The 14251-nt window shown below is 39.4% G+C and overlaps 1 protein-coding gene across 2 annotated transcripts; it reads left to right on the top strand.

Moving 5' to 3' along the window:
• The first annotated feature begins 293 nt into the window (after positions 1-293).
• On the top strand, positions 294-12691 carry mocs1 (molybdenum cofactor synthesis 1). 2 transcript variants are annotated; one of them, XM_044165908.1, is made up of 11 exons: positions 294-591; positions 2076-2187; positions 3741-3908; positions 6055-6219; positions 7225-7286; positions 8182-8293; positions 8807-8919; positions 9353-9463; positions 9686-9806; positions 9908-9955; positions 10240-12691. In XM_044165908.1, exons 1-11 carry the CDS (start codon positions 400-402, stop codon positions 11388-11390), a joined length of 2355 nt encoding a protein of 784 aa, XP_044021843.1. In that variant the 5' UTR covers positions 294-399; the 3' UTR covers positions 11391-12691. The 2 variants fall into 2 exon arrangements, with proteins under 2 accessions (XP_044021843.1, XP_044021844.1); XM_044165909.1 differs by having other exon boundaries at positions 9908-9970; positions 10240-10326.
• The last annotated feature ends 1560 nt before the right edge of the window (positions 12692-14251 follow it).

The raw sequence follows: 14251 nt of genomic DNA, 5'->3' as shown, positions 1-14251 counted from the left end.
GACCTAAGGGACTTCTGTCACATAATGAAAATGGCACACATGTATGCCTCAGAAAATATTTATACTATATTTTATTCACATAAATATATATGAAAGGTCTCGGGTCAATTGTGGTGCTTGGTCACTGCACAAAGGACACAGGTTCATGGGAACCATTTATGTAAGAGCTTTATTGGGGTATAGACTCTAAAAGGTGTTCCACACCATTTTACTGACTCCAGAGTCCCCCGGACTACACTACCCACCATGCACCAGCACTTGCGTATGTTGACACGTTTGGCTGACGTAACCCCGCCTCTGACACTTCTCTCTCAGTCTTCGGGTTAACTGACATGTTTACTGCAGGAGCTCATAGCAAGAGCCCCGTGAACAACCTCGGAGCTGTCAGAAAGTAATACCATGGCTACTCACGCTAGCATATGCTGCCGCTTGTTTGACAGACACAACAGTTTAACACATTTCAGAAAATTCTTCGTGCAATGCGTAAATGGGAACACCCCGCGACTGTATTCCAGTGCTACGCACAAGGAAAATAAACTTGAACTTGGAGACTCCACTTTATCTGCTCCCAACTTCGCCGCATCAAGACAGGTAATACTGACACTGCCTACAAGTTACAACGTTACTTGGTGATAAGGTTTTCACCGTGAATTTCTAATCACAGGCTAGTTACTGGAGTTGTTAGCTAACTATAGTTTATTAACTAAAGGCATGTTAGGTGACTAGTTGTGTCAGTTTGTGACGTAGCTTCGCCACAACCCTTGCACAGTTAAGGGCCCAATAAAGGCTGAACTAGCTAACTCTGTTGCACCAACCTAGCGTTAAATATTAAACCAGCAAGTTAACTACAACAGTGGTGTTAGAAAGACACAGGCAAAATGCCACTTTACACCAGTTTATTTTCCCTGGCCTGAAATATTGCAAATTCATTACAGAGGATCCTAAATAGTAATGCTATGTAAACAATTGCTGTTTTAATGAACTATACAAACCTACACAACACTATCACTAGTTCAGTCCTAAATCAATTCCTTTGTCAATAATCTGCAAATGGGGAGGTTCTTGATATTAAAACAGAGGATTAGATATCAAAATCGAGGAACTACTTACTTACCTATTACTTCAGCCAGGATTTCCTTATTAAATACAAATGTAGGCCTATAATTTATACCTGAAACTAGATGCACATTTCTTCCATGGTGGAGCATAATTTTAGCTCCGCTAAACCTCAGGATTTTATTAACTCACATCACAGATAACAGACATCCTTTGCAAGGGGAAGTTTATTGTTCAGCTACTTGCTTTGTCTCTCTCTATGCCTGGCAGGGACTTGTAATGTCAGTGACGGGGTGAATGAACTAGGAAAATATTTTCCCAAAGCGTTTTCAAAGGTCTTTCTGAGAATCAAAAATGGCTGTTGTTGAAGGTATTTGTGGGCTTTTGGAATTGTATCCAGAGGACCAATGGATTTAAACTATTAGCCTCAGATTACTGTAATTAGTCTTCTACACAGAAATAAACGGGGATGCTTAAATATTATGTATCTTGTTGGGTCCTGTGATTAATGTTAGTGTGTTTAATCTACCGCTGAGTCGTGTGCTTGCCTTTGTGCTGACAAATTTTGACATAAAAGCAACCCACCTTTGACAGTCGAATGTCATGTGTCATTTACAAAGCTATGTGCAACTCCCCCAGTGTGACTGACTTAGTGAAGTCTTTTGATGTGTTGATATTTTTATTTAAATGTAGCTAATTCCAGATTATCACATACAGTATCCCTGTGTTTTTCCCAGAATCTGGCCCCAGTGTTTTGTATCTTGCAAAAACTATAAATGGTTTTAACTGTTTCTGTTTTCTGGACACAGATTCAGCCTCAGACTAAGGCACCAATATTCTTTGACAAGACATAAATAAGGATAAGATAAATGAACCGGTATGTTAACAGAAGTCTTGTGTTTGATGCAAATTAATATTGCAAAACAAGACATAGTAGTGCTACTGTACCTCACTATCAGCAATTGTTTTTGTGTCAGATCAGTTCCACAGTGCCATTTTCCTGTTGTCTTTATCCCCAGGAGAGACTAAGAGATGACAGCATACTACCCTTTTCAGCGTTCTTGACTGACAACTTTGGCCGGAGGCACAGCTACCTGCGCATCTCCCTGACTGAGAAATGCAACCTGCGCTGTGAGTAGATGCCCCCACTGTGCCATATTAAAGGCGTCCTCAGCCGCTTTGGTTTATGTTCCCTGGTGCTTATCTTGAAGAAGATAGTTGAAGAAACCATATTCAGTAATAATAATTATACTGCTGCTACTATAACCCCTACCACCACAGCAACTCTTACTGATAATGTTAGATTTCACTGATCCTCACGGGAACACAGTTTTCCCTCCCCCTGTAGAGGTCAGGGTCAGCTGTAGAAAAGCATCTGGAGCTGGTGGGGATTCAAAGATGCTTCAGCAGTAGGATGTTTGTTGACAAGACTGCAGAACTTTTCTCATCAGATTGAAGAACAGTCATTCCGAAACTCCTCGATTCCTTGTTACCAAAGAAAGAGGAAATGGCAGCAGAATATGTAAAGTGATGTTTTGAACATAGTTTTTCTAAATGGAATGGCTTTTACTTGAAGAGGATAAGTCCTCTTTTTCTTCTTTTTCTTTGGTCCTTTTTTCTTGCTCAAGGCTTGTTATTTGGATGAATTGTTATTTTAGTTAGTGCTACATTTTGTATGTAGCACTAACAAAAGTTCAGTTTATCCAAATCAGTACTTGTCTCTATGAAAATATCAAGAGCTGTGCAATCTAAGTAGGCCTGGCATAGAGATATATGGCAGGCACAGGAGATGGTCATCAGGCCAATCATCAGCTTATATCCAACCAGAAATGTAAACTTTTAAAGAGATTTTTAAAATAGAAAATAAATGTTTTACAGGTCCAGCTTGTATGTGATGAAGTACTGCACAATAGGGTTAAACGGTTAAAAATATCTTTGGGAATTGGCTCTGGATCAATTTGTAAATCATATATATTAGTGGACAGGTTAATTAGCATGTAATTATAAAAAAAAAAAGTACCTGCCTGCCTAATCTTTTAAATTTCTCCTGAAATGGAAGAATTGTGAAATGTAAAATGTGTCAAGTTGCTCCATATAGCCGCTCTTGCTGGGTCGGACCGGTGCAGGTCAGATAAACCTGTTTGTCACTAGGGGCAATATAATCTTGAAAGTAAGAAACACATACTGACGACAGCTGATATGTCCGTGGAAAGAAAAGCAGAGCTGATATAACTGTAGCTTTATATCTAGAACCCAACTCTTTAACAAATTAGACAAGTTAAATAACTCAATGGGATGCAAACATTCTCTGAAAAGAGAAACAGCATGATCATCTTCATTTGATATGTTGTTGTATGTGGGGCGGCTGTGGCTCTGGAGGTAGAGCATTATTTAAAAATATTGGTGACCACAGGAAAAAATAATCATCAAACAAATACATTTTATAAGGATACATTAACGTTTACATCTCTGGTTTATAATTTTTGCATTTATTTCACATGTTAGCTGTAAGTCATGTTGCTAAGTAGAGCCACCTCTGTGGCACTTTCACCTTTCAATTCCCAGAATTACCAGAACCCCACGTATTGAAAAATATGTGAACTTGTGATAATGTAGAATAAAAGCTGTTGAGTGGCATATTACATCTTTGGTATCTTGTTTGGTATCTTTCTTCCCATGTTCAGGTCAGTACTGCATGCCAGAGGAGGGGGTGAAGCTTACACCACGGGGCCAGCTGCTGTCCACATCAGAGGTACTGACCCTGGCTCGCCTCTTCGTCCAGGAGGGGGTGGAGAAAATTCGCCTCACTGGAGGAGAGCCCCTCATCAGACCTGATGTGCTGCATATCATCAGTAAGGAACTAGTGAAAATTAATTTAGCTAATATTAAGGTGTATTAAGGTGGGTTGGCCTTTGTGATTCTGATATGCTGCCAGTCACATTAGTTCACCATTATTTATGTAGAAACACATGTGTGTCCACTACTCCGTAAGTATGTGTTTTATTTTTTTAAATCATAAAAACAGGACATAGAGAGCTGTTTTGAGTTGTTTCAACACTTGTAACCAACTTGTGGCGCATACAAACTGCTTTATGCAATTTACTATATGCCTAAGTGGATGAAGTGAAAGTCTTTTCAGAGGAATGCTTCAGCATTTGGTATTCAAGGCTATGATTCATGTTCTAACCCTGTTGACTAGACTAGAGCTTTTCTAAGTGACATGAGGAAGGAGAGAGAGGAGAGGAGCAGGACTGACTCTTCCATGCATGCCTTCAGATTAAGACATATGTGTGGAAGGGAAAATGATTTGTTATACCACAGCTATGTGCTTAGTCAAATGACATATTCTCACATAATTTCAATTTTGAAGCCTGATTTGTAGATTAACCACTGCCGCCTCAGCCACTGAAGATTATGTTCTGAGAACAGTGCTTGTGGGAGCAACATTAAAGCATGATATGAATGAACAAATCAATGTGGTGTGACCAATGGGTAATGTCTTTGTAGAAAGAGGACCACAGGCTGCCCCATTAAGATCAGAAATTATCGCTGTGACATGTGACAAGTCACCACTGTGACCTGATGACCCTCATCAAAGTTTACTGTGAAGTGGAAACTATAACCAGTTTTGTTGTTCTTTTCTGACAAAATGAACAGTTTTTTAAAAAATGTGATTAAATGTTTCAGGCATTGGCCGCAGGATTGGTGTTGGGGGTTCATTTAAATTTTTAATTTTGGGGGGTTAATGTCATGGTGCATTCATGAAATTAGTTAAATGTTAGGGTTTGATTATATAAAGCTTTTTAACATATTGATCATGAGCTCCTGTGCTAAAATGCAGAAAACAGATGTACATTCAGTGATTCTTTCTTTGGTGAAGACTCAAAGTCACTGTAGCATCACAAGCTGTAACGTAACTGCCAAAACCAGCAGTTGTAGGGGACCTAGCGATATATTAAAGTTAACTGCCAATCTTTTGTAAATGTAGGTGTTATTTTATTTTATTTATACATGCATACATGGCGAAATATGTCTTTCAGAGTTGGTAGTATTAATGCAGTTTATAGTGAGTGGGAAACATCTGCTTAAGCTAACCTAACCAATGAAGTAATGTAGTCTGACATTATTAGCATAACGCTTTGTAATTTGTGGTATATTTAGTTATTTTTGTGAAGTGTAATTTAAAGGGGAATTCCACTGATTTTTAGACATCAAAGTCTGTTTACAGTTCCTGGGGAGTACTACTGCATATGTGAAAAAACATTGTATAAAGCATTTAGTGTCTTCCAAGGGAACTGATAAATTGTCACTTTGGTCAGCGTTGGCTGGGGCTGAAGACTACGTTTGAGACTAAGTTTGAAAATGAAAAATATCTGGGGGTGTGTGGAGTTAGAAAGAAGTGAGCTCACCAGACCTCTGCTACTAGCAAAACGCATTGACAACGTTTGAAAATGAAAAGAATCAGGGTATGTGAGTTAGAAAGGAGTGAGTGTACCAGATCTCTGTAGCCTGCTCCTCATCTATGGTTGAGGCTAGCAGCTCGAGGCTACATTAGCCACTGCTAGTGTAATGCGCACAAACAGTTGCATTGTGGGTAATGTCATATAGGTGCCAGGTTTTGAAGAAGAATGCACGGAATGAAAAACACAATATCTCTGGTTGTACTGCATTTATTTTTGATATATTGTTTTAAACTGTCCATCGTGAGTCCGACAGTATTACAGAAGTGCAATGCTAAATCGGTGGAGTACTTCTTTAAAAGTCATCCCAATTTACATCAGAAGTGTCAGGCCAGATATGTCAACCATTTTGATATTACCACTTTTACTCTTAAATCTAAAGGGGTGAACTTAAGTTTTGTGAGTTAGCTCAGTTAGCTCTGCAACAGTTACACCTGGCAAATACTGGATGAAAACATTTAGCATCACAGTTTTCTCTCTGTGTCTCACTCTCTGTCCTTTTTTTCTCTTCCTTGTTCCCACGTTTGCTCTCCTACAGCTGAACTCAGGAAGTTGGAGGGCCTGAAAACCATTGCAGTGACAACCAACGGCATGAACTTGGCCAGGCTTCTGCCTAAGCTGAAAGATGCTGGCCTTGACCTGATTAACATCAGCCTGGATTCACTGGTCCCTGCCAAATTTGAGTTTATTGTCAGGCGGAAAGGTACGGAAAAGTATTTGACCCATAATGTCAGCTGCAAGACTTAAAGGAAGGTTAAGTGATTTGAAGCATACAATGTAAATGGTTTTATCCAAAACGCTTTACAAATTTTTTATTCACCCATTCACACACACATTCACACACCGATGGCAGTGAGCTACCATGCATGGTGCTGGCCTGACCATCGGGAGCAATTTGGGGTTCAGTGTCTTTCCCAAGGACACTTCAACATGTGGACAGGAGGAGGTGGCGATCAAACCTCCAACCCAGTGATCGGTGGACAACCCGCTGTACCTCCTGAGCCACAGCCACTCTAATGTAATAGGAGTGTCAGAGAACAGTTTTTGATGCTACAAGTAATCTTAGAATAATAGTAAATGTTTGATACTGTAGCTAAAGTATGCTTAACTGCAGCTGTGGCTTGTGTTGAATCAAGAGCACAGCTGAATGTAAGGTTGTATATTGTCGTCACTGGAGTCTCTGTCTCAATGTAAAAAAAAAAAAAGCAACTGGTGTTCAGTCCTCAGTTTGACAGTCTAACAGTGTTAGTTTGTCTCTGCAATTGCAGTTCTCCTTGTCCGTCCAAAACTTCAAGTTGTTGAAAAAAAGCGTTGTCTGAGCCAGTCCTCTTCCACAACACCTGATTTTTTTTTTTTTCTTCAGTTAAAGGTTTAGCAGACGTTAGGTCTGTAGGTATAGTCTCAAAGAAATACTGTCTCTTAGCCTTCAGTAAGCTTATTTAGGATTTTAAGTACAACATGTGACATTCAATTGCAATTATGAGAATCCTAGATGACTAAACATAAGCCTAACCTCCTACAGAAAAGCCCACCAGCCAGTGTAAGTCTGCCTGGATTTGTGCATTTTGTGCAAATGAAAACAAATTAGTCTGATCTTGGCAGTTTGCTGTTAAAAAAGCTCTAGCTGCTAATTAATCAAGGTATGATTAATGTGTTAATTGCAAAAGTTTAAACATTTCATCATCAATTTCTATCGTTTTTTTTCCAGGGTTTCACAAGGTCATGGAGAGCATTGATAAGGCCATCGAAATGGGCTACAACCCTGTCAAGGTATTTTGTTCATCTTTTCAAACTTGCTTTGACCTAAAAACATTTATGGAGGATATCCGATAATATGGAGGATTTTTACTACAAAACAAACGTATTGTGGTTACTGAAACATAATTGGAATGAAAAAGCCAGGAAGAAGGAAAAAATATAGCTTGATGCTCTAAAAAAGTGAAATTTCCTCATCTTGTATTTCAAAATCAGAATCAGCTTTATTGACAAGTAGGTTTATACATACAAGGAATTCGCTTTGGTATTTTGGTGCAAAACAATAAACATAGAAAGATAAAGTACTGCAGGTCAAGAATCATAAATATTTCTGACTGTTGTTGACCATTGTTGGAACCAACAGTGATACGGCTCTGAATAATCTGAATTATGGTTTTGAATTTTTTAAATATTTATGGATAAGTGTATTTATTATTAGAGGGAGGTAAAACATTGGCTGTTACTTTCTTCTCTTAATGCCAAAGTGCTGTGGCAGCACAGTGTTGTAACAGAGTTGCTAAATATAATATTTTATCCATGCCATGACATTTTACCCACAAAAGGCAGAGAATCACTGTTCTGCTTCCTGATTTGCTGTATGTGACTAATCACTGCATACCACAGTTCCTCATTGCATTCTGCATGGAAAACATGTTAAGAAAAACTAACTAATGAATAAACTGACATCTGAACAGGCTAAGATGTTAAGCCTGTCTTAGGCAATTAAATATTAATGCATGCATCTCCAGGAAGTCATTTTGTTTGTGCAGATGCCTGTGTGGTTACTAAAATGTCTAGTTACTGCGTGGTTCTGGCCTTCCGTACAGTTGAGACACTGTAACAGGCTGCTGAGGAAATGAATGTACAGCTTAGTGATCAGTGGCCTGCTGTTGTCTGCTGCCCTCTGTAGGTTAACTGTGTGGTCTTGCGAGGCCTCAATGAGGATGAGCTGCTAGATTTTGTGGCGCTGACAGAGAAGAAGCCTCTGGAGGTGCGCTTCATCGAATACATGCCCTTCGACGGTGAGTGTTCACTTCCCACAATGTCTTATCACACAGGTCTAGAAAGGTATCTGAAGAGTCAGATTATATTACTAGGCCATTTTCATGCATTATTTAAAAATAGTTTAGACATTTCAAAGACATTTAAATATGAACACAATATGGAAAAATGCTGCATAATTCTGCCTTCAATGCTCATAGCTACTGCAGCAGGTCTAAAAAAATCCAAAAAATAGTGTTCAGGTAACTCTTTTAAGAATCAAGTAACACCAATAAAATGGTATTACTAAAATTAATGCAGTGTTTTATCCAGGGTATAATATGTTTTTGGCCACTCAGCACAGCTTGGGTTCTTCCTCCCCTTTCCCTCTGAAGAAAATGTGGTCTGTTCAGTTTTGCTTGCAGAAACATTACTGATATGCTACTACACACACAAGTCACTGGTTGTTGAATTGTCGATCAGCTGAAATATGCTGTAGCTTGTGATATGCTACACCCTATACTGACCCACACTGCCTCTTCTCCTCTCTGCAGGCAACAAATGGAACTTTAAGAAGATGGTGAGTTACCAGGAGATGCTGGACCGCATCAGGCAGCAGTGGCCCAATCTGGAAATGCTTCAAACTGAACACACAGACACTGCCAAGGTCAGTGTCCTTTACTGTAAGAGCTGAAACACTGGCAAAGATGATGGCTAACACCATTCATTCTTGTTTAGACTAGTGTGTGTTATTTAAAATTTCTCTAAGAAATATTGTTTTGACAGTTGAAATTATTATTGAATCCTTCTGATCACCTGTAAGTCATTCAGACTCAGAGCTTTCAGAACACACTATGTATCTTCTCAGCAGACACACATTTGTAGTGCTGGAATTATTAGTTTATTAATTGGTTAGCCAACAGAAAACTGAAATCAACATTCACAATCTTCTAACAAATCTTATTCATGGTCAGATCTGAGAAAAACGTGTCAGCTGTAAGAGCCAAATCAATTTGTCATTGGTTTGAATGCTTGAAACCATTTCTAAAGAAATCTTTCACAGGGATACTTTTTTGACGCTCTTCTCTGTCTTGTAACAGACATTTAAAGTGCCAGGCTTCAAAGGTCAGGTGGGCTTCATCACCTCCATGTCTGACCATTTCTGTGGCTCCTGCAACCGCTTACGCATCACTGCAGATGGCAGCCTCAAGGTAAAGCTACAGTTGTTCTTTGTTAGGCTCAAGGAGTTGTTTGTGAGGTCTGTTTTTGTGTTAATGTAACACACACTGTGTGTGTGTGTGTGTGTGTGTGTGAGCGTGTAATTATAGATTTACATATTAGCTATAATAATCTCATCCTTTCTTTGGTTTGGAACCATCCAAGATTCTGTTTTATTGACTTAACCACACTCCTTCCTGTCTGTTTTCTCTCAGGTGTGTTTGTTTGGGAACTCCGAGGTGTCCTTGAGAGATGTCTTGCGCTCCGGGGCATCAGATGAAGAGCTACTGCAAATCATTGGAGCTGCTGTGGGCAGGAAGAAGAAACAACACGCAGGTAGTTTATATACAACACATCATTTGTGGGGTGTACTCACAGATTATTTAGGGAGTTTGAAGTTCTACTGGAATGTAATATCTTTCTTTTTGTGTCATCAGGCATGTTCAGTATCTCTCAGATGAAGAATAGACCTATGATCCTCATTGGTGGGTGACATGGCTGTACGTACAAACCTCTCACGCTCAGTTTGTTCTATCGCTGCTCAGTCATGATTTATTTGTGATGTTTTGGTCATCATGGGCTGTACCACCACATTTTTTCCCTACATTCACAGCCCAGCCCATTCATAGTAAATTATGCAGCTTCAAGATGCATTTACATTTGAACTAATAACAATTACTAACTTGTATCTGAACTGTGACTGTATCTTCATCTAAATATGAATGTTTGTTGTTTTTGTTAAACAGACTGTTGACTCTTTTCCCAACAGGCACCACATCCCAAAGGTCTTTGTCTCTGCCAAAGACACAAGACAGCCAGAGAGCTTTCCCCATTGTTTCCCAGCTTACAAACGACACATTCCTCTCTCCAGCAGCAGCTCCTCACATGTGCCATTCAGGCAGCAGGAGAGTCCTGAATAGAGAGGGTTTTTTGTGCCTTCCAGACTGCATTGCTTCAACACAGACAGCCCATGTTTGTTGCTCTAGAACCTTAATGAGTGGGGGTACCCATGTTAGGTCACATATCAACAAAGAAAAACCTAATACGATAGACAACCTCCACAGTGTAGCACCCCTTCACTCCTCTGAGTTTGGTAATAGTCTTACCAGTTGTCACACTGAGACCGGAAGTTTTACTACACGCACAAATGTCATGAGCTTCATTAATGAAGACACTCTCAGGTATGCACAAGCCAGGGGTCCTAATGCTTTGAGGAGCCACTTACTCAGGACCCCAGGAAAACCTATTTTTTGCACACTTCTAATGAATGCCAAAATAAATCTTAAACACCGTTTAAATCTTAAACACAGTCTAACACACATCGTTAGACTGTGCCACAATCAAAGTTCCAGTGAAGACCCCAGTGTCAAACTCAAACAGTTTGTGAGTGATCAGACCAAGTCAGGCACAAATGTCTCCAACACTCACCTGGATGAAACCACCGAAGCCCAGCTGACCCATACAGATGCCCAGGGCCGAGCCTCAATGGTGGATGTTGGAGGGAAAGTTCCCACACGTCGAACAGCCACAGCCCGCTCCACCATCATCTTGGGCCCCACTGCCTTCCGGCTGCTTCGGGATAACCAGCTGGCTAAGGGTGACGCCTTGGCCGTGGCACAGTTGGCCGGCATCATGGCTTCCAAGCAGACCTCAGCCCTCATCCCGCTCTGCCACCCACTCCCCTTAGACCACACCTCTGTCACCTTTGACCTCGATGAGTTGCAGAACGCTGCGGTCATCACAGCAACGTGTCGCACTACGGGCAGGACGGGAGTTGAGATGGAGGCTTTGACAGCTGTCTCTGTTGCAGCGCTGACTGTCTATGACATGTGCAAGGCAGTGAGCCATGACATCATCATCACAGATGTAAAACTGGTCAGTAAGACAGGCGGGAAGAGGGACTTTCATCATCATCCTTGACCTCCCCCACCAATGAATCCAACCCAAGAAAACTGCAACAAACTGCTAAGATTGCACCAATTTTCACTGGAATTGTCATATATTTCTGCAAACTAAAATGTATGCCATCAGAATAATTTATGTTATAATCACAAATTCTACATTTAGGATTTTATCCCCATCCTGCCAAGCTCTGCCAGTAGCTTACCTGATTGCCTACTCCAGTGACATTTTACCAGCATTTCATTACTTCATCTGTCACTTATCCCATACACCATGAATCATGTTATTTGAACAATGTCCATGTTAACTTTACTTTAGCAGTGGTTTGCAAATAATAGGGGCTGCAGTGTTTCTTTTTGTCACTAGATGGCACTCAAGTATTACATTCACAAGCCACCCCTGAAAGTCTTCAACACTATTAACATGTTGAATGTATTTATCTTTTATTAGCTGACATGAACTTTGAAGATAATTCCATTTGGAATGAAGCCCAGGTGCCTGACCTGAAAACGGTCACAGAAGGAAGCAACAGCAGCGTAATGAGAGCTGGGCTTTTCCCAGGTCTGCTGGTAGACATAAAGTCTAACTGTGAAATATCACTTTCTCTATATATGTTTCTCTACTTACCTGTTTTGCATTGCTGTAATTAACTGCACTATGAGTTTTGGGGTTAATTCAGTTGAATGAAATGTAACTCTAATCTAATAATTTCACAATTATGTCAGTGATGATAATTTGTAAAGAATTTACTCTGAATTTAGGCATCTACTGAATTTCATCTAGTTTTTATTATTTTTCTTCTAACTCTAGTATACTGAAAAGACAGGGTATTTGTACTCATACCGCATTGCAGTAGAGGATGAGAGTTTTTTTTTTTTAGCTCTTGCTCTAAAATGTCCACCATTCATAAAATGACTGATAACACAAAAAACCAATTACATTACTTTAGGTTTTGTTGTTGTTTGTTTTTTTCCCTCTCTTTACCCCCAGAATAAACTTGATTGGTTGTGTTTTTTGATTTGATGTTAGCTCAAAATGTACTTTATAATTGTATGAAAATGTGTAATTCTTACTGCCTGGTGAAATGACAACTAATGCAGCCTCCATGTTCTGCATGTCACATTAATTTCTGTCAGTATTACAGTAGGTATGATCCTCTGGTCTGCACTGTAGATCAGCAGTTTTCCCTTGTTGTGTCTGGAGAACTGAAAATTGCTATTTTTGTAACCTAGCAAATGGTTGATTGTATTCACTCTACATTGAGCTCTATTCATTGCACTGCTAATTTTTTGAAAGAAGTAAATGCAAACTGAGTTGCAGGAGGCTTGTGTGGCATATATTTTCCCTGATAAAATTTTCCCTTTTAATATTCTACAGTCTTTCTCCTGTGATGTCTGAAAGTTGAGTATATGTAATTCCACAAGGTGGTTCTGTCAGTTACAACATACATTATGTTCCATGGTGTTGTATCTGGTAATTAAAGAAAACAGAAAGACTGTAGGGGTTTATCCCTAAGACCATTAATTATATTTTTTCAGGTCATGGGCCCTTTTTTCAGGTCATGGGCCAGTTATTTTTATTTTCCATTTTGCCAATATAGGTGCAGTCACCTTGATTTGAGGAGGTCTCAGATGATTTATATTCATATTATACAGTATTTCCTCTCAGATGATTTATATTCATATTATACAGTACCTCCCCATACTGTTACTGCCAATCCCACAGATGGCCATGGTGGAGGTATATACCAAGCATGTGTCTCCTCCAGTACACATGTACTGTAGCAGTTTGTCCTTCCTTCTAATAATTTGATTATACCTGGAGAGAGGCAACTGTCATGTAAACATAGTAACTTTTTTTAAACCTATAAACTTTCATTAAAGTTGATCAGACTGGACTGGTCAGTCAGTCTGTCAGCATTCAAATGTCACACTGAACGAGATACAAATTGCACCATTTCTGCATCACTGTCAAGACTGCAATACAGTAGACATTATTCACAGCCATTTTCACTTTTCACAGGGGTGTAGCTAATAATAATGATGGTTCTGTTCCATTAAGGTGTCACAGTAAAGTCCAGGTACAAAATCACTAAGGAAAAGCAGGCCAATTCTACCATAATCTTGTCAAAAAGTCAAAATAAGGTATAGAGTTCTAAGGAACTCAGTCACTGATTTAAAACTGACCAATATACTTTGCAACACTGGAGACTGCTGGGTCACCCCTTGTGTTGCTTTTCTACAGGCAGATGAAGCTGGAGGAGGTGTTAAAAACCTTTGGTTTTAGTGATGGTGCTTTCATGTACTGATGATTCAATAAAATAAAAAAGGGGGCTTTTTTATGATAGTAAGTGTATTTTTGAGGCTTGAGGGCATACTTTGTGTTAAAAACTATAGTTGCTAAATATTAACATTCACTGATATTTACTCACAAACCTGACGAAAATATTGTTAGACGCTGACCTAACTGGCACCCCACGCAACCAGTCATACCGTTACATAGTGTTATTGATAATGTATTAAACGGTGTTTGGTTATATATATATATATATATATATATATATGTGTGTGTGTGTGTGTGTGTGTGTGTGTTAAAAATTAACACAAACAATTTTTAGGGGCTTTTTTGTTTTGTTTTTGGTCACATTTTGTCACCTTTTGCACATGGAATATATTGATTATCTTTACATCTTTTTGTCAGTGAGCGGGCCATTTTTCAATCAGATGGGGTCGTTTTTGAAGTTAGAAGCATTCCAATCCTAATATTGGCCTGTTTTGCTCTGCCCCATATGTTGCAAAAATGTCGCAGAATTCGTTATTTTTCACGAAACGCATTTGCCCAACAAGTTTTATTGAAGATATGACGTCGAAAGTAAAAAA

Source organism: Siniperca chuatsi, linkage group LG15, assembly GCF_020085105.1.
Source record: "Siniperca chuatsi isolate FFG_IHB_CAS linkage group LG15, ASM2008510v1, whole genome shotgun sequence".
Lineage (NCBI taxonomy): Eukaryota > Metazoa > Chordata > Actinopteri > Centrarchiformes > Sinipercidae > Siniperca > Siniperca chuatsi.
Note: the sequence above shows the minus strand (reverse complement) of the source record. Positions and strands in the feature narration are given on the sequence as shown.

Coding starts and splice junctions, on each gene's coding strand:
- mocs1 (XM_044165908.1), top strand. CDS start 400: ATGGCTACTCACGCTAGCATATGCTGCCGCTTGTTTGACAGACACAAC. Junction 592..2,075: donor ACTTCGCCGCATCAAGACAG/GTAATACTGACA, acceptor CTTTATCCCCAG/GAGAGACTAAGAGATGACAG. Junction 8,294..8,806: donor CGAATACATGCCCTTCGACG/GTGAGTGTTCAC, acceptor TCCTCTCTGCAG/GCAACAAATGGAACTTTAAG.